At 63.3% G+C, this 18,549-nt stretch overlaps 15 protein-coding genes across 15 annotated transcripts; 6 read left to right on the top strand and 9 right to left on the bottom strand.

The window, feature by feature from the left end:
• The first annotated feature begins 121 nt into the window (after window positions 1-121).
• OSTLU_49504 (predicted protein) lies at window positions 122-1,149 on the top strand. The gene has a single exon (XM_001417526.1). It carries the CDS (start codon window positions 144-146, stop codon window positions 1,035-1,037), a length of 894 nt encoding a protein of 297 aa, XP_001417563.1. The 5' UTR covers window positions 122-143; the 3' UTR covers window positions 1,038-1,149.
• OSTLU_31307 (H+-PPase family transporter: proton) lies at window positions 1,123-3,600 on the bottom strand (the record flags this gene model as incomplete). Its single annotated transcript, XM_001417277.1, has 1 exon — window positions 1,123-3,600. The coding sequence occupies one exon, from the start codon at window positions 3,598-3,600 to the stop codon at window positions 1,132-1,134; it is 2,469 nt and encodes an 822-aa protein (XP_001417314.1). The 3' UTR covers window positions 1,123-1,131.
• A 102-nt stretch (window positions 3,601-3,702) lies between these two features.
• OSTLU_31306 (predicted protein) lies at window positions 3,703-4,155 on the top strand (the record flags this gene model as incomplete). Its single annotated transcript, XM_001417525.1, has 1 exon — window positions 3,703-4,155. The coding sequence occupies one exon, from the start codon at window positions 3,703-3,705 to the stop codon at window positions 4,153-4,155; it is 453 nt and encodes a 150-aa protein (XP_001417562.1).
• A 143-nt stretch (window positions 4,156-4,298) lies between these two features.
• Window positions 4,299-4,733, bottom strand: OSTLU_31305 (predicted protein; the record flags this gene model as incomplete). The annotated part of the gene is made up of 1 exon (XM_001417276.1): window positions 4,299-4,733. The coding sequence occupies one exon, from the start codon at window positions 4,731-4,733 to the stop codon at window positions 4,299-4,301; it is 435 nt and encodes a 144-aa protein (XP_001417313.1).
• Window positions 4,734-5,235: 502 nt separating this feature from the next.
• OSTLU_87073 (predicted protein) lies at window positions 5,236-5,718 on the bottom strand (the record flags this gene model as incomplete). Its single annotated transcript, XM_001417275.1, has 1 exon — window positions 5,236-5,718. The coding sequence occupies one exon, from the start codon at window positions 5,716-5,718 to the stop codon at window positions 5,236-5,238; it is 483 nt and encodes a 160-aa protein (XP_001417312.1).
• A 230-nt stretch (window positions 5,719-5,948) lies between these two features.
• OSTLU_7831 (predicted protein) lies at window positions 5,949-6,446 on the bottom strand (the record flags this gene model as incomplete). Its single annotated transcript, XM_001417274.1, has 1 exon — window positions 5,949-6,446. A coding segment is annotated over one exon (498 nt), but the record flags the coding sequence as incomplete, so codon positions are not given.
• A 121-nt stretch (window positions 6,447-6,567) lies between these two features.
• OSTLU_31302 (predicted protein) lies at window positions 6,568-7,310 on the bottom strand (the record flags this gene model as incomplete). The annotated part of the gene is made up of 1 exon (XM_001417273.1): window positions 6,568-7,310. The coding sequence occupies exon 1, from the start codon at window positions 7,222-7,224 to the stop codon at window positions 6,568-6,570; it is 657 nt and encodes a 218-aa protein (XP_001417310.1). The 5' UTR covers window positions 7,225-7,310.
• Window positions 7,311-7,569: 259 nt separating this feature from the next.
• Window positions 7,570-8,907, top strand: OSTLU_87071 (predicted protein; the record flags this gene model as incomplete). Its single annotated transcript, XM_001417524.1, has 1 exon — window positions 7,570-8,907. One exon carries the CDS (start codon window positions 7,570-7,572, stop codon window positions 8,905-8,907), a length of 1,338 nt encoding a protein of 445 aa, XP_001417561.1.
• A 942-nt stretch (window positions 8,908-9,849) lies between these two features.
• OSTLU_37336 (predicted protein) lies at window positions 9,850-11,304 on the bottom strand (the record flags this gene model as incomplete). The annotated part of the gene is made up of 2 exons (XM_001417272.1): window positions 9,850-10,099; window positions 10,148-11,304. Coding segments are annotated over 2 exons (1,407 nt in total), but the record flags the coding sequence as incomplete, so codon positions are not given.
• Window positions 11,305-12,403: 1,099 nt separating this feature from the next.
• Window positions 12,404-12,946, top strand: OSTLU_31299 (predicted protein; the record flags this gene model as incomplete). The annotated part of the gene is made up of 1 exon (XM_001417523.1): window positions 12,404-12,946. One exon carries the CDS (start codon window positions 12,404-12,406, stop codon window positions 12,944-12,946), a length of 543 nt encoding a protein of 180 aa, XP_001417560.1.
• Window positions 12,947-12,998: 52 nt separating this feature from the next.
• On the bottom strand, window positions 12,999-13,623 carry OSTLU_31298 (predicted protein; the record flags this gene model as incomplete). Its single annotated transcript, XM_001417271.1, has 2 exons — window positions 12,999-13,400; window positions 13,468-13,623. The coding sequence occupies 2 exons, from the start codon at window positions 13,621-13,623 to the stop codon at window positions 12,999-13,001; spliced, it is 558 nt and encodes a 185-aa protein (XP_001417308.1).
• Window positions 13,624-13,929: 306 nt separating this feature from the next.
• OSTLU_37392 (predicted protein) lies at window positions 13,930-14,568 on the top strand (the record flags this gene model as incomplete). The annotated part of the gene is made up of 1 exon (XM_001417522.1): window positions 13,930-14,568. The coding sequence occupies one exon, from the start codon at window positions 13,930-13,932 to the stop codon at window positions 14,566-14,568; it is 639 nt and encodes a 212-aa protein (XP_001417559.1).
• A 26-nt stretch (window positions 14,569-14,594) lies between these two features.
• OSTLU_12475 (predicted protein) lies at window positions 14,595-15,512 on the bottom strand (the record flags this gene model as incomplete). Its single annotated transcript, XM_001417270.1, has 1 exon — window positions 14,595-15,512. One exon carries the CDS (start codon window positions 15,510-15,512, stop codon window positions 14,595-14,597), a length of 918 nt encoding a protein of 305 aa, XP_001417307.1.
• A 531-nt stretch (window positions 15,513-16,043) lies between these two features.
• OSTLU_3710 (predicted protein) lies at window positions 16,044-17,306 on the top strand (the record flags this gene model as incomplete). Its single annotated transcript, XM_001417521.1, has 1 exon — window positions 16,044-17,306. A coding segment is annotated over one exon (1,263 nt), but the record flags the coding sequence as incomplete, so codon positions are not given.
• An 89-nt stretch (window positions 17,307-17,395) lies between these two features.
• On the bottom strand, window positions 17,396-18,016 carry OSTLU_31294 (predicted protein; the record flags this gene model as incomplete). The annotated part of the gene is made up of 1 exon (XM_001417269.1): window positions 17,396-18,016. One exon carries the CDS (start codon window positions 18,014-18,016, stop codon window positions 17,396-17,398), a length of 621 nt encoding a protein of 206 aa, XP_001417306.1.
• Window positions 18,017-18,549: the final 533 nt, after the last annotated feature.

Genomic DNA, 18,549 nt, shown 5'->3' with positions numbered 1-18,549 from the left:
GCATATAAAAAGTATAAAAAGGCTTTTTATACTTTTTATATGCGCAAACAGTTTTATTTTTTAAAAAAGCCACGTGGCGATCTCGCGCGCCATCGCATCGCGACGACGACGCACATCGCCGCGCGACGACGACGACGACCGACATGACGGCCGGCCCCACGGGGTGCTGCTGCTTCACGTGCGTGCCCACGGGCACGGTGCAGGTGATCCAGCAGTGCGGGAAGTTTGCGTTCTTCGCGCGCGAGGGGTGCCACTTCGTGAACCCGTTCATCGGGCAGGCGGTCGCGGGGACGGTGTCGACGCGCGTGCAGTCGCTGGACGTGAGCGTGGAGACGAAGACGAAGGATAACGTGTTCGTGACGATCGTCGTGAGCACGCAGTATCAGGTGCTGTCGATGGACGAGACGCGATTGTACGACGCGTTTTACAAACTGACGGATTCCAAGGCGCAGATTCGGTCGTACGTGTTCGACGTCGTGCGATCGACGGTGCCGAGGATCAAGTTGGACGACGTGTTCGAGAGCAAGGAAGAGATCGCGCAGAGCGTGAAGGAGTTGCTGAGCAAGTCGATGGAGGGATTCGGGTATCAAATCATGAACACGCTCGTGACGGACATCGCGCCGGACGCGCGAGTCAAACAGGCGATGAACGAGATCAACGCCGCGCAGCGCGCGAGAGTCGCGGCGCAAGATCGCGCCGAGGCGGATAAGATCATGGTCGTCAAGGCTGCCGAAGCCGATGCGGAGTCCAAGTATCTCGCGGGTACGGGGATGGCGCGTCAACGTCAAGCCATCATCGCCGGTTTGCGCGAATCCGTGGTTGACTTCCAAGAATCTGTGGATGGTATCTCAAGCAAAGACGTTTTGGAGATGATGATGATGACGCAGTACTTTGACACCATGAAGGAAGTCGGCACGCAAGGCGGCAACTCGACCATTTTTGTGCCTTCCGGTCCGGGCGCCGTCGCGGAGGCGTCCCGCGATATTCGCATGGGCTTGATGCAAGGTCAAGCCGCGCAAATCGGTCGCGGCGCGTAAGCGCTCGCAACCAATAACTGATCATTCAAATTTTCTCGACGAGCAACGTACAGCACTCCCCTTTAATTTCAGCAGCACTTATTAAATTACACTTTTAAACGGCGTCGAGGAACATCGGAGCCATGACTAGAGTAATCGTCGCGAGCATCTTTATCAACACGTGTATGCTTGGTCCGGCGGTGTCTTTGAACGGATCGCCAACCGTATCTCCTGAGACCGCCGCTTTGTGTGCTTCGCTTCCTTTGCCACCGTGCGCCCCGGTCTCGATGTATTTTTTGGCGTTATCCCAAGCCCCTCCCGCTGTGTTCAAGAAGAGCGCCATCAAAATACCGGCGACGGTGGCGAACATCAAGAACGCGGCGACCGCTTTGACGCCGAGCAGCTCTTGCGCTGTCGCCGCGCCAAGGTTTTTGAATACGATGCCAACCACAACTGGGCTCAAAACTGCGAGCGCGCCAGGTCGAACCATCTCGCGCAACGCGCTCTGGGCGACTATGGCGACGCATCGAGCGTAATCTGGCTTCTCTTCGCCCGTCATGATACCCGGACGTTCGGCAAACTGCCGTCTCACTTCTCGCACGACTTCTTGCGCAGATCGTCCAACTGCGGTGATGGACCACGCGGAGAATAGATAGACGAGTGCGGCACCGAGCAGGCCGGCGACGAAGACTTCTGGAATCGCAATGTCAACTTGATTGAAAGGCTTCCCCGTGAACGCGGTGACTTCATCCATAAAGGCCGAAAATAACAAGAAGGACGCCAGGGCAGCGGAACCGATGGCGTAACCTTTCGTCGTAGCCTTAGTCGTATTTCCGACGGCATCAAGTTCGTCGCAAATATCGCGAACGCTTTCGGGTTGATCCGACATTTCGACGATGCCACCGGCGTTGTCGGCAATCGGCCCGAAGACGTCCATAGTGAGCACGTACGCCGCCGTCGATAACATACCCATGGTCGCCACAGCGGTGCCAAACAGCCCACCGATCGCTTTACCATTAGCGTCCGTGATACCACTCGCGTTGCCGCACCAGTACGCGGAGATGATGGCGATCGAGATCACGATTACGGGCACCGCCGTGGATTCCATGCCGACGCCAATGCCGGCGATGATGTTCGTGCCGTGACCGGTTGTCGACGCTTCGGCGATGTGACGTACGGGCGGGAACTTGTAATCGGTGTAGTACTGCGCGATGAACACGAAAGCATACGCGCACGCGATACCGATCAGCCCACACATGTAAAAGGAAAACCACGCTCCTGGATGTTTGTCCGAGACGAGCATGACGCGACACGCCACGCCAAATCCGACGACGGCGAGCGAAATGGCGACGTTGTACCCACCCTTGAGAACTTTGTAAGGATCCTCACGACGAGTAGACGTTTCGCTTATCGACATGATACCGCACGCGCTCACGATGCAGTCCATCGCGTGAATGACGAGTGGAAACATGATGAAACCGGTGGAGTCTTCGATGCCCGCGCTCTTGGCCATGGTGGCGCCCAAAATCATCGCCGAGATGACTTCGGCGGCGATGGACTCGAACAGGTCCGCCCCGCGCGCTGAACAGTCGCCGACGTTATCGCCGACCAAATCCGCGATCACCGCAGGATTTCTTGGGTCGTCTTCGGGAATGCCCTGCTCAACTTTGCCGACCAAATCGGCGCCGACGTCGGCGGCTTTGGTGTAGATACCGCCGCCCAACTGCGCGAAGAGCGCGACGAAGGACGCGCCGAAGCCGTATCCGACGAGCATGAGAGGAATTTCATGCACATCCATGCCACCGTCGCGACCGACGCTGAAGATGAACGAAAATACCGAAAACAAGATCGTCACCCCCAGCACCGTCATGCCGACGACGATCAACGCCGCGAATCCGCCCGCGCGCAGCGCCACCGTGAGCGCCTCTCGCGCCCCGTGTCTCGCGCTGCTCGCGACGCGCACGTTCGCCCGCACGCTCACCCACATTCCAACGTATCCACTCACTCCACTACACACCGCACCGCTCACAAAACTCACAGTCGTGAGCGTCGCCATCGTAAACGCGCCGACGCCCGCCTCTTGCTGTTCGGGCGTCGTCGCTCGGAACAAGTACACGAAAAAGATCGACCCCGCCACCACGCCCGCCAATCGACTGATCAATCCGTATTGCGTCGCGAAGAATCCATCCGCACCGTCTCGAATCGCATCGCTCACCGCGCGCATGTCCTCGCTTCCCTCGTCCACCGCCAGCGTCCACCGCGCCAGGTGTCCCGCGAACGCCAACGACCCCGCGCACGCGACGAACACGCTCGCCGCCGTCCACGACGCGCGCCACGCCAGCAAGAAGCACACGACCGCCGCGACGATCGCCGCGTTCGTCAGCGCCTTCGCGTCGCGCTGGATCGCGCGCTGCACGCGATTATGAATGCCGTTCGGATGCGCGCTGAATTCATTTCGTTGCGTCTTTTCGCGCGCGCCGCGTCCGCCCTCGACGTCCAGCGGCTCCGCGCTGTGCGAGCGCGAGTGCGACGCGAACGATCTGTTCCGCACGACGTCCGAGTTGGCGCTCGCGGTGGCGTACATCGCGACGCCCTCGCGCGCGCGTCAATGCCGCCGCGGGCGACGACAATCGACGAGACGATCGTCGCCACACCGCGTCGCGCGCGCCTCGCGCGACGCCGCGCCATGGTGAGGTTCAAGAACCGCTACTTGGTCGTCGAGATCGCGCACAACGACGGGCGCGCGATGGAGGACGCGCGCAAGGAGAGGGATTTACTGGACGCCATTCGGGACGCCGTCAAGGAAAACTTTGGCGACGTCGGCGCGGGGCGCGCGGTGGCGGCGCTGAGCGTGCGATACGCGGACGCGATGACGGGGGTGTGCGTCGTGCGATGCGATCGCGAGCGGGCGCGCGCGGTGCGAGGGGCGGTGACGACGATGGAGGGGTTTCGAGGACGGCGAGCGGCGTTCGCGGTGACGCACTGCGGAGGCACGGTGCGAGGGGCGCGCGACGCGTGCGTGCGAAGGCTCTCGGCGAGGTTACACGCGCTAGTCGCCGAGGGACGGGTCAGGGAGGCGGACGTGGAGGGGATTTTGGAGACGCAAGGGAAAATCGTGGCGACGGCGGTGACGAACTGACGCGAACGTCGATGTGTAATAAGAGTAGTTGAGTAGATCGGTAGACGAACGGTGAATGCGTGCGTGACTGCGTTGCGTTGCGTTACATTGTCTGCGATGGGTTCTTGCGTTGCTCGTTCGTGCGCGCGGGCAAGACGCGCCATCTATCGTTTCGTCGAGACGAGTCGGCGAGCCATCCACTCGACGATTCGTCGGAGTCGGAGTTCCGCGACGATCGGACAAAACCGACGGATCACGTTCACGGTTTTTACGGTCGACTTTGATCGAGGATGGGCGTACCACGACCACGCGGGAGACCACGAGGTGGCGTCGTGCGGCTTCGCGACGATTGGCTTCGGCTCGGCGAAGGCGTTTTTGTTGGCGCGACAGTCGACGTACGCGCGCCGCCACGCGAGCGCTGATTCGCGGTTTTCGTCAGCGATGCGTCGCGCGCGACGTAATCTCTCGATAAGGAGCACCTTTTCATCCATGAGGGTCTCGATCCATTTTCGCTGCATCTCGACGACGCGCGCCGGATCGTAGTACGCGACGATTCGATTCGTCGCGCCGCGATACGCCAACTTTTCCACGACGCGCATCGGGCTCAACAGTCCGTCTTCGCCGCGCTTAAACGCAAACGCGACGAACGACAGCGAGAGACAGACGAGCAAGAACGCCAAAGTCCATCTCGCGCGACGCGGGTCCGTTTGAAAGTCTCGTTCATCGGCGTCGGCGTCGCGTCTCGTCTCGGCGCGCGCGAACGACCCCGACGCCGTCCTCGTCGACACCGCGCCGTCTTCGCGCGCGCCACGCACCATGGCATCCTCGGCGCGCGTCATCCACGCGGCCGCCTCCACGGTCCCGTCTTCGTCGTCGAGCACGACGACTTCCGCGCGCTCGGCTTCGGCGCCGTCGCGAAACCGACGCGCCCCGCGCGCGTCTTCCCCATCCTCTGGTTTCGGCCACGACCGCGAGTTCAGACGTATCAAATCGCTCTCGATGGCGGATAACTCTTCATTCAGCGCGTCATCGAGCGCGTCGTAGGATTCGTCGTAATCATCCACCGCGGGCGCCATCGCGTCTCGTTGTGCCGCGCGTCGCTCACCCGCCGCCGCACCCTCCCATGAACGTCGACGCGTCCGGCACCGTCTGCCCGTTAAAGCTCGCGTCGCTGAAATCGAATCCAGGATTCTCCGCCTGAAACCGCTCCAGCATCAACCGCTGCTTATCTCGCTCGTCTTCCTTCGCGTCGCTCGCGTCGCCGTGCGCCGCGAACGGCGACCGCCACGCCTCGCCTCGCGTCGCCTTCACCAGCGTCAACGCGAGCTCGCCGTCCGCGAGCGTCCACGTGGATTCGCTCGCCTTGACGCGCGCCCAGAGCTCGTGCTCCATGTACGGCGCGTTTCCCTTGACGCCGACGCGCGCGCGCGTCGGCTCGAGCGCGACGTCCAAGTCGCGCCCGCGCGCGCCCGGCGGCGCGCGCACGTACACCGACACCGCGTCCAGCGTTTGCTCCCACTCGTACGCGACGCGTCCGCACGCGAGGACGTGCGCGCGCCGCGCGGGCGGCGCGAGTCTGTCCATGCGCGCGCGCGAGTGACGACCGACCGACCGAGACGGCGACGCGGCGCTCGGCTACGTCTATCGCTGATCGCTACATCTATCGCTACGTCTATCGCGCGCGCGCGAAACGGCTCGCGGTCATGTTATTTTACGGCGCGCGCCGCCTCGAAGGCGTCGTAGGAATCGCGCGTCGTTCGCGCCCACGCGTCGGCGAACCGCGGCGTCGGCGCGTCGGCGGCGTCGCGAGCGCGCAGCGCGTACGTCGTCTCCTCGAACACCTCGCTTCGACTCCGCTCGACGAAACCGAACGATTTAAACAACGCGTTCGACGCGTCGTTGCCGAACCCGATCTTCGCGACGAAGGTGGTGACGCCGAGCGAACACGCGCCGTACGCGGTGAACGCCTCGAGCGTCTCGCGCGCGAGCCCGCGCCGCCTGAACGCGCGCTCGGCGATCATTATCTCGATCTCGCACGCCCTGTCGTCGTCGTGGTCGTTGAAGAAGAGGTTGCAGTCGCCGATCATCGCGTGCGTCGCGGCGTCGCGGACGATGAAGGTGCACTTTCGCTCGTCGCGCGCCCACTCGCGCTGCATGGCGAGCTCTTCGTCCGCGCTCAGGCGCTCGCTCGCCGTGGCTTCCAGGAGGTGCTCGTCGGACATCCACGCGTGGTAACGCTCGACGTGTTCGGCGCGATACGGCACGAGCTCGACGCGCGCGTACGCCAGTCGAGTGTCGGCGTTCGCGCGCATCGGCGACGAGTGCGGACGAAGCGTCGAGCCGCTGGGATTTTTATTAGTTACACGAGACGCGCGGGACGCGGCGCGGTGCGCCGACGCGCGCGTCGTTTATATTGGTGCGACATCGCTCGCCTCACTTGCGCGCGAAGACGGAGGCGAACAGACCGCGAACCGTGGATGAGACTTGCGGCGGGACGTAGTCGTCGGCGCCGCTCTCCCTGTACGCGGCGGCGAAATCGCGCAACAACGGAATCTCGCCCTCGTCCTCGTCCGTCTTCGGTTCCGGCACGCGCATCACCGCGTGCGCGGCCGCGAACGCGAGCGCCACGGACGCGGCGCTGAAAAACACGTCGGTGATAAACTTCCAAAAGAAAATCGCCGTCGCCGCCGCGCACGCGACGCCCTGCGTCTTCGCGCCGAAGACTCGCCCACCGATCTCGATCGGCGCCCGTCGAACGCGCGTGACGTAATGATGTCCGATGAACGCTCCCGCGAGCATCACCGCGAGGAGCGCGCGCGAGAGCGCGTTATACGCCGCCAGCGCCGCCGCCAGGCTGACGTAGCAGTATCCAAACTGTTGCAAATTCTTCTTCATCCGCCCCGGCACCTCCGACGCGGTCGGACACGCGAACGTCAACTGCGCGAACGACTTCCAGTGCGGCTGCGCGCGCGCGAACGGTCCCCTGAGCGCGCGCGCGAGGCGTTTACCTCCGTCCGCCAGCGTTTCGCGCGCGTCCAACACGTCGTCCGCGCCCGCGCCCGCGCCCGCGCCCGCGCCCGCGCTCGACATCGCGGCTCGCGCGCGCGCGCGCCGCGACGTCCTCCGCGCGCGTTTCTCTCGCCCGCGTCGCGCTCGCGAGCTCGCGCGATGCGCTGTGCGGACGCGCGCGTCGCGCATCATCTTGTCCCGCCGACCAACGGCTGGGACGACGCGACGCGCGCGACCGCAGACGACGACGCGCGGACGCGCGCGCGGCGAGCATGAGCGCGGGCAAAGCGAAGCGAGTGAACACCTCGAACGATGCCGGCGCGCTGGCGATGTCGCCGAACGTGCGTGGGGCGAAAACGACGCGAAAAGCGACGCGACGACGCGCGAGCGACGCGACCGAGACGACTGACGACGACGACGGCGACGATGCGACGCCGCGACGACGCGCAGGAGCGCATCCTGAAGAGCATACACGAATTGTACGAACGAGGACCGAGCCCGGGGGCTGGGTCGTCGACGTCGCGAACGTCGATCGGGTTGCTCGACATCGCGAACGACGCGCTGCTCAGGGTGAAGTGCTTCAAGCCGAGGAAGAAGGTGAGCGCGATGATCATCGGGAATCACTCCGCGGGGAAGAGCTCGTTCATAAATTGGTACATCGGAGAGAGCGTGCAAACCACGGGGGTTGCGATCGAGACGCGTGGGTTCACGTTCGTGACGAGCGGAAGGAAGCGGGAGACGCTGAAGGGAGACGCGACGTTCGCGTTTTACGATTATTTGGAAGGCGTGCAGAACGTCGAGGGTTTGAATGCGAACATTTTTACCGAGATTTCGACGAGTAAGGAGAAAAACTTTAGTTGCGTCGACATCGTGGACTCGCCGGGGTTGGTGGATGGCGATATGTGCTACCCGTTTGACGTGGCGAAAGTCATCGAGTCGCTCGCCGACCACGTTGACTTAATTTTGGTGTTCTTTGACCCGATCGGTCAGGCGCTGTGTAAGCGCACGATGAAGGTCATCGAGGCGTTGAATGAGAACCACGCGGACAAGCTGGCGTATTACATGTCGAAGGCGGACCAGGTAGAGAAGGAGCACGATCGACAGCGGGTTTTGATTCAGATTACGCAAAACTTGAGCTCGCGAATTAAGAATTCGCACGCGTTCAAATTACCGACGATTTATCTGCCACGAGACGATTTGACCGTCCCAATTCCGAACGCTATCGAGGAGGTGTGTGAAGACATCGATAGAGCGATTCGTTTGACGGTGCAGAAAAACCTGACGACGATGAAGGAGGATTGCACGCGCATCGAAGATCGCATCGATCAAGTTATTAAAACGAACGAATTGAACAAGAAGGATAACTTGAAACGATCGCTCCGTGGGATCGCGCTGATGCTCCTCGGGTGGGTGTTCTTGTTCTTGTCTATTTACGTCGCGGCTTTGGAGATTTGTGCGACGCCCGTCATCGCCCACGGCTTGAGAACGCTTCTTCCGCGCGTCCCGCAACTCGAGGGCTTGCTCCCGCGAGAAGGGCAAATTCGTTGGTCTGGTATCAAGCACGGCGGTGCGTACTCCTTGAGTGCGAGTTTGATAACTTATTTCGTGATCCAATACATCAAGCACGTCGTGTGGCGATTGCATACGTTGCTCACGAAGAAGGAGCTCGCGCGCTTGCAGCAGTACAAGCGATACATCGCCGGCTTCATGTCCATTCGCGAAGGTCTGTACAAGGATTACTTCGCGCAATTGCACCAAAGCTGATATCAGTAGCTCGGTAGGATTTAATTAAAGAATCGACTTTCGCTTATATATATCTTACACAGGTGTCCTAAAAAGCAATGTGCGTGTTCATCGCGCGTTCAAAGCCACCGACGACACTTCGTCGACGGCCACGGGAGCGCCGCCCGTCAGTGGCACGAGGCGATCGCAGAACTTATCGTACACACGAGAGATGACTCGCGAGGTAGTGGCCTGCAAGACCTCGCGCTCGTTCTCATCGAGCCTCTGCACGGCGGCGATCAAGTCTTCGAAGCTTTGCTCTTCGCTCTCTTCGCCTTCTGGAGTGACGCGGCGAAGCGAATCGCGAGCGTTTGCCGCCAACTGTCGCACCTCTTGACTGCTACCGATGGGTAACTCGCCCGTGGCGATGATGCTCAAGAACAGCGCCGCGATGGCCTCCGGCTCGAGGAACGCATCACCGGTCAATACCGTCGCCGCATCTTTACCAATCAGACCGGCGGCCAAATCCCCGAGGGAGATCGCAAACACCTCCTCTTCGAGATCGAGCTGTGGCGCGGCGAGGTCCAATAACTGCCCCGGCGACGCGAAAGCCGGCGCTGGCGTGGAGCTTCCGCGGACCGGTAACAATACTGGCCCACTGATATCGAGCGGATTCGGCAGCGAGCTCGCGAACGGCAACCAGGATGGCGGCTTCGGCAATTGCGCGAAGAGGCGCGTCGCGCCCTTTCGCAGCGACTGGCGCAAGAGCAAATCAGCCGCAGTCTCCGCCTCACGCTCGAGCAAGTTCCGTAAGCTCGCCGCTTGCGGCTGAAGTAAATACTTCAACGATTGGTCCAGCGTCGCGGCGTCTTCCGGAATGGTTTCTAAATCGACAAACACGTCTTCGCTCTTCGCCACGATGCCCATTGCGCTGTTCAACATCACTGCGAGTCGACGTCCTTGCAAAATGCTCCCACCGCCTTGCGTCGAGGCATACAACACCTCCTGCAACGCCCGCTGCGCCTCCGGACGGTCTTCGCGAAGCAACTTTCGAGCGACGAATGGGTACGCCTCCATCACGAGCCTATAATCCGGGTTGCCCAGAAGCGCGATGCCCTCGAGCGTCACGACAGCGCGTCCGAGGAGTGCGAAATACGGCGGAATCGAGAACGGGATGTCGTTCAACACCGTCAACAAATCCTGCGTCATCGCTTGAAATCCCCCGGCGGTGGAACTCAACGATCCATCCATGTTGTACATGCGCTTCAGTTCAGCTTCGTACTTTTTCGCACCACCACCCTTGACGTACGGTGACAGCGCTTTATCCATCAACGGCACGACCTTGGCCCGGTCGCAGTCCGTCGGTAAAATTTTAAGATTGATGAAGTCGTCGACCAGACTTGGGTAATCCTTGTTCGCCAAGTGAATGATCGAGCTCACCATGGTGTCCATGTCTTCTTGTTGAATAGAAGCCACGAGTCCAAAATCCAAAAGCGCCAGCTTGCCCTTGGACGGATCGTTGAGCTTCATCAAATTTCCAGGGTGCGGATCGCTGTGAAAGAAGCCAACTTGCAAAAGCTGCACGAGGAAACACTCTTGACCGATGCCGACCAACTCGCGAATCTCTTCTGGCGGGCAATCGCTCAGTTTGACGCCGTCCATCCATTCAGTTACGAGGATACGACGCGTGCAAAGCTCGTGTTTCACCTCTGGCACGTAAATGTCCTTGACTTCCTCTTGCATCAACAGGTCGCGCAGCTTTTGCTGATTCGCAGCTTCGTTCAAGAAATCAAGCTCGGTGTAAAAGCCGACCGCCCATTCGTTCAATAAACCGACGTAATCCGTGCGCTGTTGCGGCGCGAAACGCTCAATCAAGCCTTGATACACCTCCGCCGCGCGACGCAACACGTACAAGTCCTTCGACACGGTGTCCAAAATCTTAGGCCGTTGCACTTTGACAGCGACGTACTCATCCTTGCCCTTCAGTTTCGCGCGATACACTTGCGCCAGCGACGCCGCCGCGACGGGTGTTTCGCTAATTTCATCGAAGAATTCAGCCAAAGGCCCGCCGAGCTCACTCTCTATGGTATCGATGGCGACCGACGTCTCGAACGCCTTGACCGAATCTTGCAACACCGCCAACTCGTCCAGCGCCGCCTGCGGCAACACGTCCGGTCTCACGCTCATCATCTGCCCCGCCTTGATGTACGTCGGTCCAAGCTTTTCGATGATTATCCTCGCATCCTTCGCCAACGCTCTGTCGTTTTTGCTCAACTCGGCGCTTCCGCCCGTGATGGCGAGCGTCGCCACTTTCGTCAAAAACGGCACGCTCAGGCTTAAAAACTCCCCCCATCGTCGTTGCAACGCCCCGCCTTGCTTATCCCAGTACTTTTGAATCTGTGCTTTATCGTACACCAGCGGCAATCCGTCCTCGTCCATCTCCAACGCGCTCGACCGCGCGACGTACGATTTATCCACATCCGGCGCCTCCACGCCTCGCATGCGCACGCTCTTCGACACCTCCAGCGCCGCCGTGCCCGCGACTTCCGTCACGCGTTTCACGTCGATCACGCCCGCGAGCCGCGCCGTCGGCGTCGCGCGCGTCGTCGTCGTCGTCGTCGCCCGCGCGCGTCGCCGCCGCAGCGTCGCGATGAAATCATCGCCGCGCGCGCGCGCGCCGACCGCGCCGCGCGCGCGATCCCGCTGCCGCAGCGCGCGCCGCGCGGTCGCGCATCCGCTCGCGCGCGCGCCGCGCGCGATCGTCATCATCCGTCGCGTCGTCGTCGTCGCGTCGCGTCGCGTTGTCGCGCGGCGTCGACGTCACGGCGTCAAACCACGGCGTCGTCGCGCGATGGCGTCGCGCGACGCCGCGCGCGCGCGCTGGAGGGCGGCGCGGTGCGCCTTCGTCGCGCACGTCGCGATTTACGGCGCGTGCGTCGGCGTCGCGAGCGCGGTGGCGCCGTTCGCGCGCGACGCGCTGAGCAAACGCATCGAGCTGAGCGCGGCGACGGACGCGGTGCGAAAGACGCTCGAGGGCGCGCACGCGGCGCGCGCGCTGGGCGCGTCGGCGTACGACGGGAGCGCGTTTCACGGGCACCCGTGGACGGTGGCGGCGGCGGGCGCGCTCGGGGGTGGATTCGGATTGGACTTGGCGACGACGGCGGCGGACGCGTTGGCGGCGGCGGCGCTGTGCGCGCTCGCGTGCGGCGTGACGCGCGACGAGGGGAAAGTGAGACGAGTGTACGCGATGTATGCGATGAATCCGCTGCACGCGATGGCGCGCTTGGCGCGGACGACGGCGACGGCGACGCGGGCGTGCGCGTACGCGAGCGCGTTGGCGGCGACGCTCGGGAACGACGTCGTCGCGGGCGTCGCGTTCGCGTTGGCGGCGCAACTGAACCCGCATTACGTCGCGCTCGCACCGGCGCTGATGTGGACGAGCGCGCGCGCGGTGAAAAGTCGAGGAGGTCGAGCGGTGGTGAGCGCGGGGCGGTTCGCGGGCGCGTTTGCGGTCGCCGCCGCGGCGTCCTTCGTCGCGATGGGGGACGATTTTCCGAAGTGGTGGCGCGCCGCGGTGACGTTCGCGGTGATGAGCGAAGATCAAACGCCGAATCTTGGGTTGCATTGGTATCTATTCACGACGATGTTTGATCAGTTTCGTCTGTTTTACGTCGTCGCTCTGAACGCGATTCCGCTGGCCCTGTCCGCGCCGCTGACGCTTGGGTTCGCAGACGATCCTCTCGTCGCCATGACGTTGTGTTTGATAGCCATCTCGACGTGCGCGCCGTATCCGACCGCGAACGATTTCGTGACGTACGTTTCCCTGCTCTCCGTCGTCGCCATGGACGATCGTGGAAATCCGTTGGTGTACGTCAAGTACGGCGCCGTCATCGCGGGAGGTTTCTTGTACGTCGCTCTGTTGAGCCCTTTGACGTGGTACATGTGGATACACACTCGGGTTGCGAACGCAAATTTCTACTACGCCATCACTCTGGTGTACGCGTGCACGCAGACGCTCTTGTCGACGCAAGTGGCGCGAAGCGTCGCGCGGTTTCGCCGCGCCGGGAAGAAGCGCGATTAGCAACGCATTAGGAACGTAGACGTAGCACGCTAGCTCAGTACGATAAATTACATCACGCGGTGGTCACCACCGCGATGCCATTTTTCACGCGCCAGTACACCACGTAATTCGCGCAAACACCGCAATCGGTCAACGTGTGCTCGAGCGGCCCGAGCTCGCGCCCCGCGTGCACGAGCGACACCGCGCACGGCATCAATCCCAGCATCTCCGCCAACTCCTCGACGACCTCCCCGATCGTCGTGAGTTCATTTCTAAACGTATACTTCACCACGCACGTCTCGTCTCCCGGCGAGGCGTCGAACGGTTTCAACCGCAACGGCGTCGGCTCGTCCGGCGGCCTCGTCGGATCCGCGCGTTCCCTTCTCAAAATATTCAACGCCCGCTCCCCCGGATCATCGATGTCCATGTCCAAGTCTTTCGTCAGCTCCCCGAACGACTCGTGCGCGCGCGTCATCTGCGTCGTTCGCGCGCCGTCAGTCGCGTCGTTCCGACCATCGCGCGCGCGACGTCTTCGAACGCACCGCATCGATCGATTCTCGCGTGTATCGCAACCCCTTCGACGCGTCGTAGTTGCGCCACGTCTGGCACTCGTCCCTGTACGACCAAATCGTGCGTCCATCGTTTTTTTTCGCGTCCGTCGCCGTCGCGCCGCCGCCGCGCGCGCCGTCCGTCGCCATCGGTCGCGCTGTGCGGTCGCGTCCGTGCGTTTTCGCCGAGGCGTTTCGGCGCGCGTCGCGTCGGCGTCGGCGCACTCGCGCGCGCGAATGACGACGCGCGCGACGCGCGCGATGCACCGCGCGGCGCGCGCGGCGACGCGGCGCTCGTTCGCGTCGCCGCCCGCGTCGTCGCGCGCGTCGCCGTCGCGCGCGTCGCGCGCGCGCGTCGTCGCCGCCGCCGCCGGTCGACGTCCCGTCCTCGCGCGCGCGTCGTCGTCGAGCGCGTCGTCGTCGTCGACGGGGCCGTGGAACACGGCGCCGCTGGTGATGAGCGATGACCTGTACGCGTACGTGCTGCGTCACACGCGCGAGCCCGCGGTGCTGCGCGCGCTGCGAGAGGAGACGAGCGCGCTGCGCGGCGCGCGCATGCAGGTGGCGCCGGAGCAGGGCGCGCTGCTGGCGCTCGCGGTGGAGATGATCGGCGCGCGGCGCGTCGTCGAGATCGGCACGTACACCGGGTACAGCTCGATCGCGATGGCGCTCGCGATGCGAGGCGAGGGAGCGCTGTACGCGTGCGATAAGAGCGAGGAAGCGCTGGCGACGGCGAGACGGTATTGGGCGCGCGCGGGGGTCGAGGGGATCGTAAAGGAGAAGTTTGGCGACGCGAAGGAGAGCGTGAGGGAGTTGTTGGACGCGCACGGGGCGGGGTCGTTCGATTTAGGGTTCATAGATGCCGATAAACGCGCGTATAGGGAGTATTACGAGGCGCTGCTCGAGCTCGTGCGGCCGGGCGGTTTGATAATCGTGGACAACGTGCTGTGGTACGGTAAAGTCGCCGACGCCGAGGTGAACGATAAACAGACCGAGGCCATTCGCGCGTTCAACGAGTTCGTCGCCGGGGACGAACGCGTGAGTTATAGTATGATTCCCGTCGGCGACGGCTTGAGCTTTTGCCGAAAACGGTAGCGTCGGCGTGAAATTTCTAAATACCATTACAGGAAGTAATCGGGCGTCGCCCTCTTCGCCGGCACCCCGCGCGCCTCTTGCGGTGCCGCCTCGAAAACCTTGAAGTCGTGCGCCAGGTTTTCGTCCAGTTCTAAGATGGCCGCGACGTTGCCGCAGCGGTAGCAGTAATTCGGCGCCGACCACACAGTGACGAGCCGTTTGTTAAACATCCACTTGTACCCCTCCATCACGAGCTGATGCGCTCGCGCGATCATGTCTACGCTATTCGTCTGTGTGAACGACGTGCACACGTCGTCGCCGAACAAATACCCCGCCCCTCGAGGGGAAAGCCCCCAGCCGGAGACGTCCTCGGGGTCGCTCCAAAGCAAATCGCACATCGCGCCTTCGTGCGGCACCTCTTGTTTACGATCGATCGTTCGAATCTGATCGATCGTCGTGATGCTCGGGGACAACCCCCCGTGCACGCAAAATATCTTGTTATCTATGAGCGCAGACAACGAAAGGTAATCGAACACATCCGTGCAATATCGCCACACGTTGACGCTCCCGTATTTGCGCAAACACTCGTCGTAAAACCCGTACACCTGCGTGATCTGTCGACACTCGTGATTCCCCCGAATGAGATACATTCGATCCGGGTACCTCACCTTCAGCGCCAGGAGCAACAAAAACGTCTCCACGCTGTAAAACCCGCGATCGACGAAGTCCCCCATGAACAAATAGTTTGTATCCGGGCAGTCGCCGCCGACTTTAAACAGTTCCAACAAATCGTAAAACTGCCCGTGAATGTCCCCGCATATCGTCACCGGCGAATCGATCGTCTGCACGTTCGACTCTTCCACCAAGATCTCGATCGCCATCTGACACAATCGCTTGACGTCGTCTTCCTCCAATGGCTCGCATTTGCGCAGCGCCGCGATCCACCCGTCGAGCTCGTGACTCATCGCACTCGCGCCCGCGCGCCCGCGCCCCTCGATCGCGCCTCGCGTCGACGCTCGACGCTCGTCGCCCCCTCGCGCCGTCCGCCGTCGCTCGCACGCGCGCGCGCGAGAGATATCACCGCGAATGCGTCGGAATGATTCAACGCCTCGCGCGTCGTCCCGTCGATGCCTCCTCGCCGCGTCTCTCGCGCGCGCTCGACGCGCGCGCGCGCGTCGCGGACGCGTCCGCGCGTCGCGTCCGCGCCTCGCGCGCGCGATCGTTCGACGCGCGGCGTCGGCGAATGCCGCGCGGCGAATGCCGTTCGGTCGCCGACGCCATCGCGTCGCCATTGCGTCGCTCGCCCGCGCGTCCCGCCCTCGCGCGCGCGCGCGCGGAGTCGTCAATCGTCGTTCGTCGCGTCGCGCGCCATGTCGCGTCGCGCGCCCGCGACGAACGACGTCGAGGCGCTGCAGACGCTCATGCGCGCCATTCAGCTCGGCGGCGCCGACGACGTCCGCGCGGCGTCCACGGCGTTCGCGCACGGCGCGTCCGCGGTCGCGACGATCGTCGACGGCGATGGACGGTCTTGCGCGCACGTCGCGGCGGCGCGAGGGGACGTCGGCGTGCTCAAGGCGCTGGTGTGCGAGCTCGGGTGCGACGCCGACGCGCCCGACGCCGAGGGCTTCACCGCGCTCACGACGGCGGCGGCGCTCGGACACGTCGAGTGCGTGAAGACGCTGGTGAGCCTGGGAGCGGACGCGAGGAAATTAACGAAATCTGGGGCGGGAGCGATGCATCAGATCGTCATGGGGGCGCACGCGAAAGGGATCGGCGCGGACGCGACGCGCTGCGAGGAGGCGCTGCGGACGCTCGCGAGCGGGACGTACGGGCTGACGATATCGGAGGCGATCGAACAGCGGTGCGCGAACGTGGGGACGCCGTTGCTGGTGGCGGCGATGAGAGGGTGCTCGGGGATGCTGGAGACGCTGTTGAAGCACGGGGCGAGGTGTGACGTCGCGCTCGAGGGCGGCGTCGCGGCGACGGCGCTCGCGTGCGCTTCGGGAGATTTGAAGAGCGTGGAGGTGTTGATTGACGCCGGCGCGAACGTGAACGCGGGACCGGAGGGGAGTATGACGGCGTTGCACATCGCCGCCGCGCATCCCGCGACGGAGACGTGCTCGGAGGCGATGGTGAAGGCGCTGTTGAAGGGCGGCGCCGACGCCGACAAGGCGGATTCGGGAGGCATGAAGGCGATTCACGCCGCCGCGGCGACGAAGAGGCGCGTCGTCGTCGACGTGTTGCTACCCGTGACGACGCCCGATGACGAGGGCGAGTGGACGACGGATGCCATCATCGCGCGCGTCGCCGCGAAACTGAGCGCGATGCAAAGAGACAGTGGCGTCGACGCCGGCGAGGCGCCAGCGTCGACCTCGGAACGATTCGTCACGCGAGACGCCGAGGCGGCGGCGAAGACGAAACGTGCGGGTAACGAAGCGTTCGTGGCGGGGAAATTCGAAGAGGCAGAAACGGAGTACTCGTCATCCCTCGAACAGGATGGTTCGTGCGCGAAGACGTGGGCGAATCGCGCGGCGGCGCGTCTAAAGCTCAAGAAATACGAAGGCGCGAGGGACGACGCGCGCGCGTCGAGGACGCTCGATCCGATGTTCATCAAGGCGTGGTACCGCGAGGGCGAGGCCGCGCTAGAGTTAGAGGAGTACGAAGACGCCGCGTTAGCGTTTTTTGAGGGTTTGCAAGTCGACGGTGATAACGCAGACTTGAAACGGATGTTTGATCTCGCCATCGCTCGAGGTCGCGAGGCGGCGAAGAAGAAGTGACACTAGTCTGTGATATTGAGAAAAGAATGAGGTCTAAAAGTACAACAAAACATCAGCCTCGCGCGAGATGATCACACGGGACAATACTGCAAAACATCCTCCGATTCGTCGCTCCCCGCGCTCGGCTGACGCTCGCGTTCAAAACACCGCTCGAGGTCCCCGGTCGAGGCTTCGCGCTCGGGCGGCGCGCCGCCGTTGACCATGAGCTCGCGACGATCTCGCAAAATCTCATCGAGCATCATCTGATCGTCGTCCCCGCCTCTGACGAACACAGACGGCGCGTGTTTGTGAATCAAATACGTGATCCCGTGCGCTCGCGCCAACTCCGGCGCCGCCGTCAAGTGCGCGTGCGCCGTAAAGCACATCGCGCACAGCGCGTACGCGCCGCCGTCGTTCCCCGCGCCCGCCCCCGCGCACGCCAAACACTCGAACGAGTACCCGACGACGTGCAATCCACACGACGAACACTTCGACGGTTCACCCCTGGGCGTTCGATCGACGTCCGCATCCGCGCGTCCGATCACCTCGCACACCTCGCGCGCGAACGCGACGCGCGGTCCGCGTCGCTTCGCCGTCCCGCGCCCGCGCGCCGCCTTCACGCAGCTTCGCCTTCCCTTCCCTCGCGTCGCCCCTGCCCCGCTCGCGCCCGTCTGCGTCGTCGTCGACGTCGTTTTCGCGCTCTTCGCCTCCATCCCGCTCAGTTCCGTGCCGCTCCGCGCGCGCGGCACGCGCGCGAGCGTCGCCATCGCCGCGACGCCGCGTCAGCACGTCCCGCGTCGTCCTCGCGCGTCGTCCTCGCGCGACGCGCGTCGTCCTCGCGCGCCCGGTCGCGCGTCGCGAATCGCGCGCGCGGTCGATTCGCCCGCCCGCGCGCGCGCCGTCGTCCGTCGCGCCGGCGTCGCGCGCCGTCGCGTCGCGCGCGCCGTCGAGGTGTGCGGCGACGACGGCGCCGTTTCGGTTCGCCACGTCAGCGCGCGCGCGCCGGAGCTCGCGTCGCCGTCGCGCCGTATTTAACGCATCGCGTGCGCGCGACGATTCGCGAAATGTGTATCGGGACTGCAAACACAGTCGCGCGGTCGCGGTCGGTCGCCGCGCGCGCCGGAGCTCGCGTCGCCGTCGCGCCGTATTTAACCGTATTTAACGCATCGCGTGCGCGCGACGATTCGCGAAATGTGTATCGGGACTGCAAACACAGTCGCGCGGTCGCGGTCGGTCGCCGCGCGCA

This window comes from Ostreococcus lucimarinus, chromosome 4 (genome assembly GCF_000092065.1).
Source record: "Ostreococcus lucimarinus CCE9901 chromosome 4, complete sequence".
Classification (NCBI taxonomy): Eukaryota; Viridiplantae; Chlorophyta; class Mamiellophyceae; order Mamiellales; family Bathycoccaceae; genus Ostreococcus; species Ostreococcus sp. 'lucimarinus'.
The sequence above is the reverse complement of the archived record's forward strand: the minus strand, read 5'-3'. Positions and strand labels throughout refer to the sequence as shown.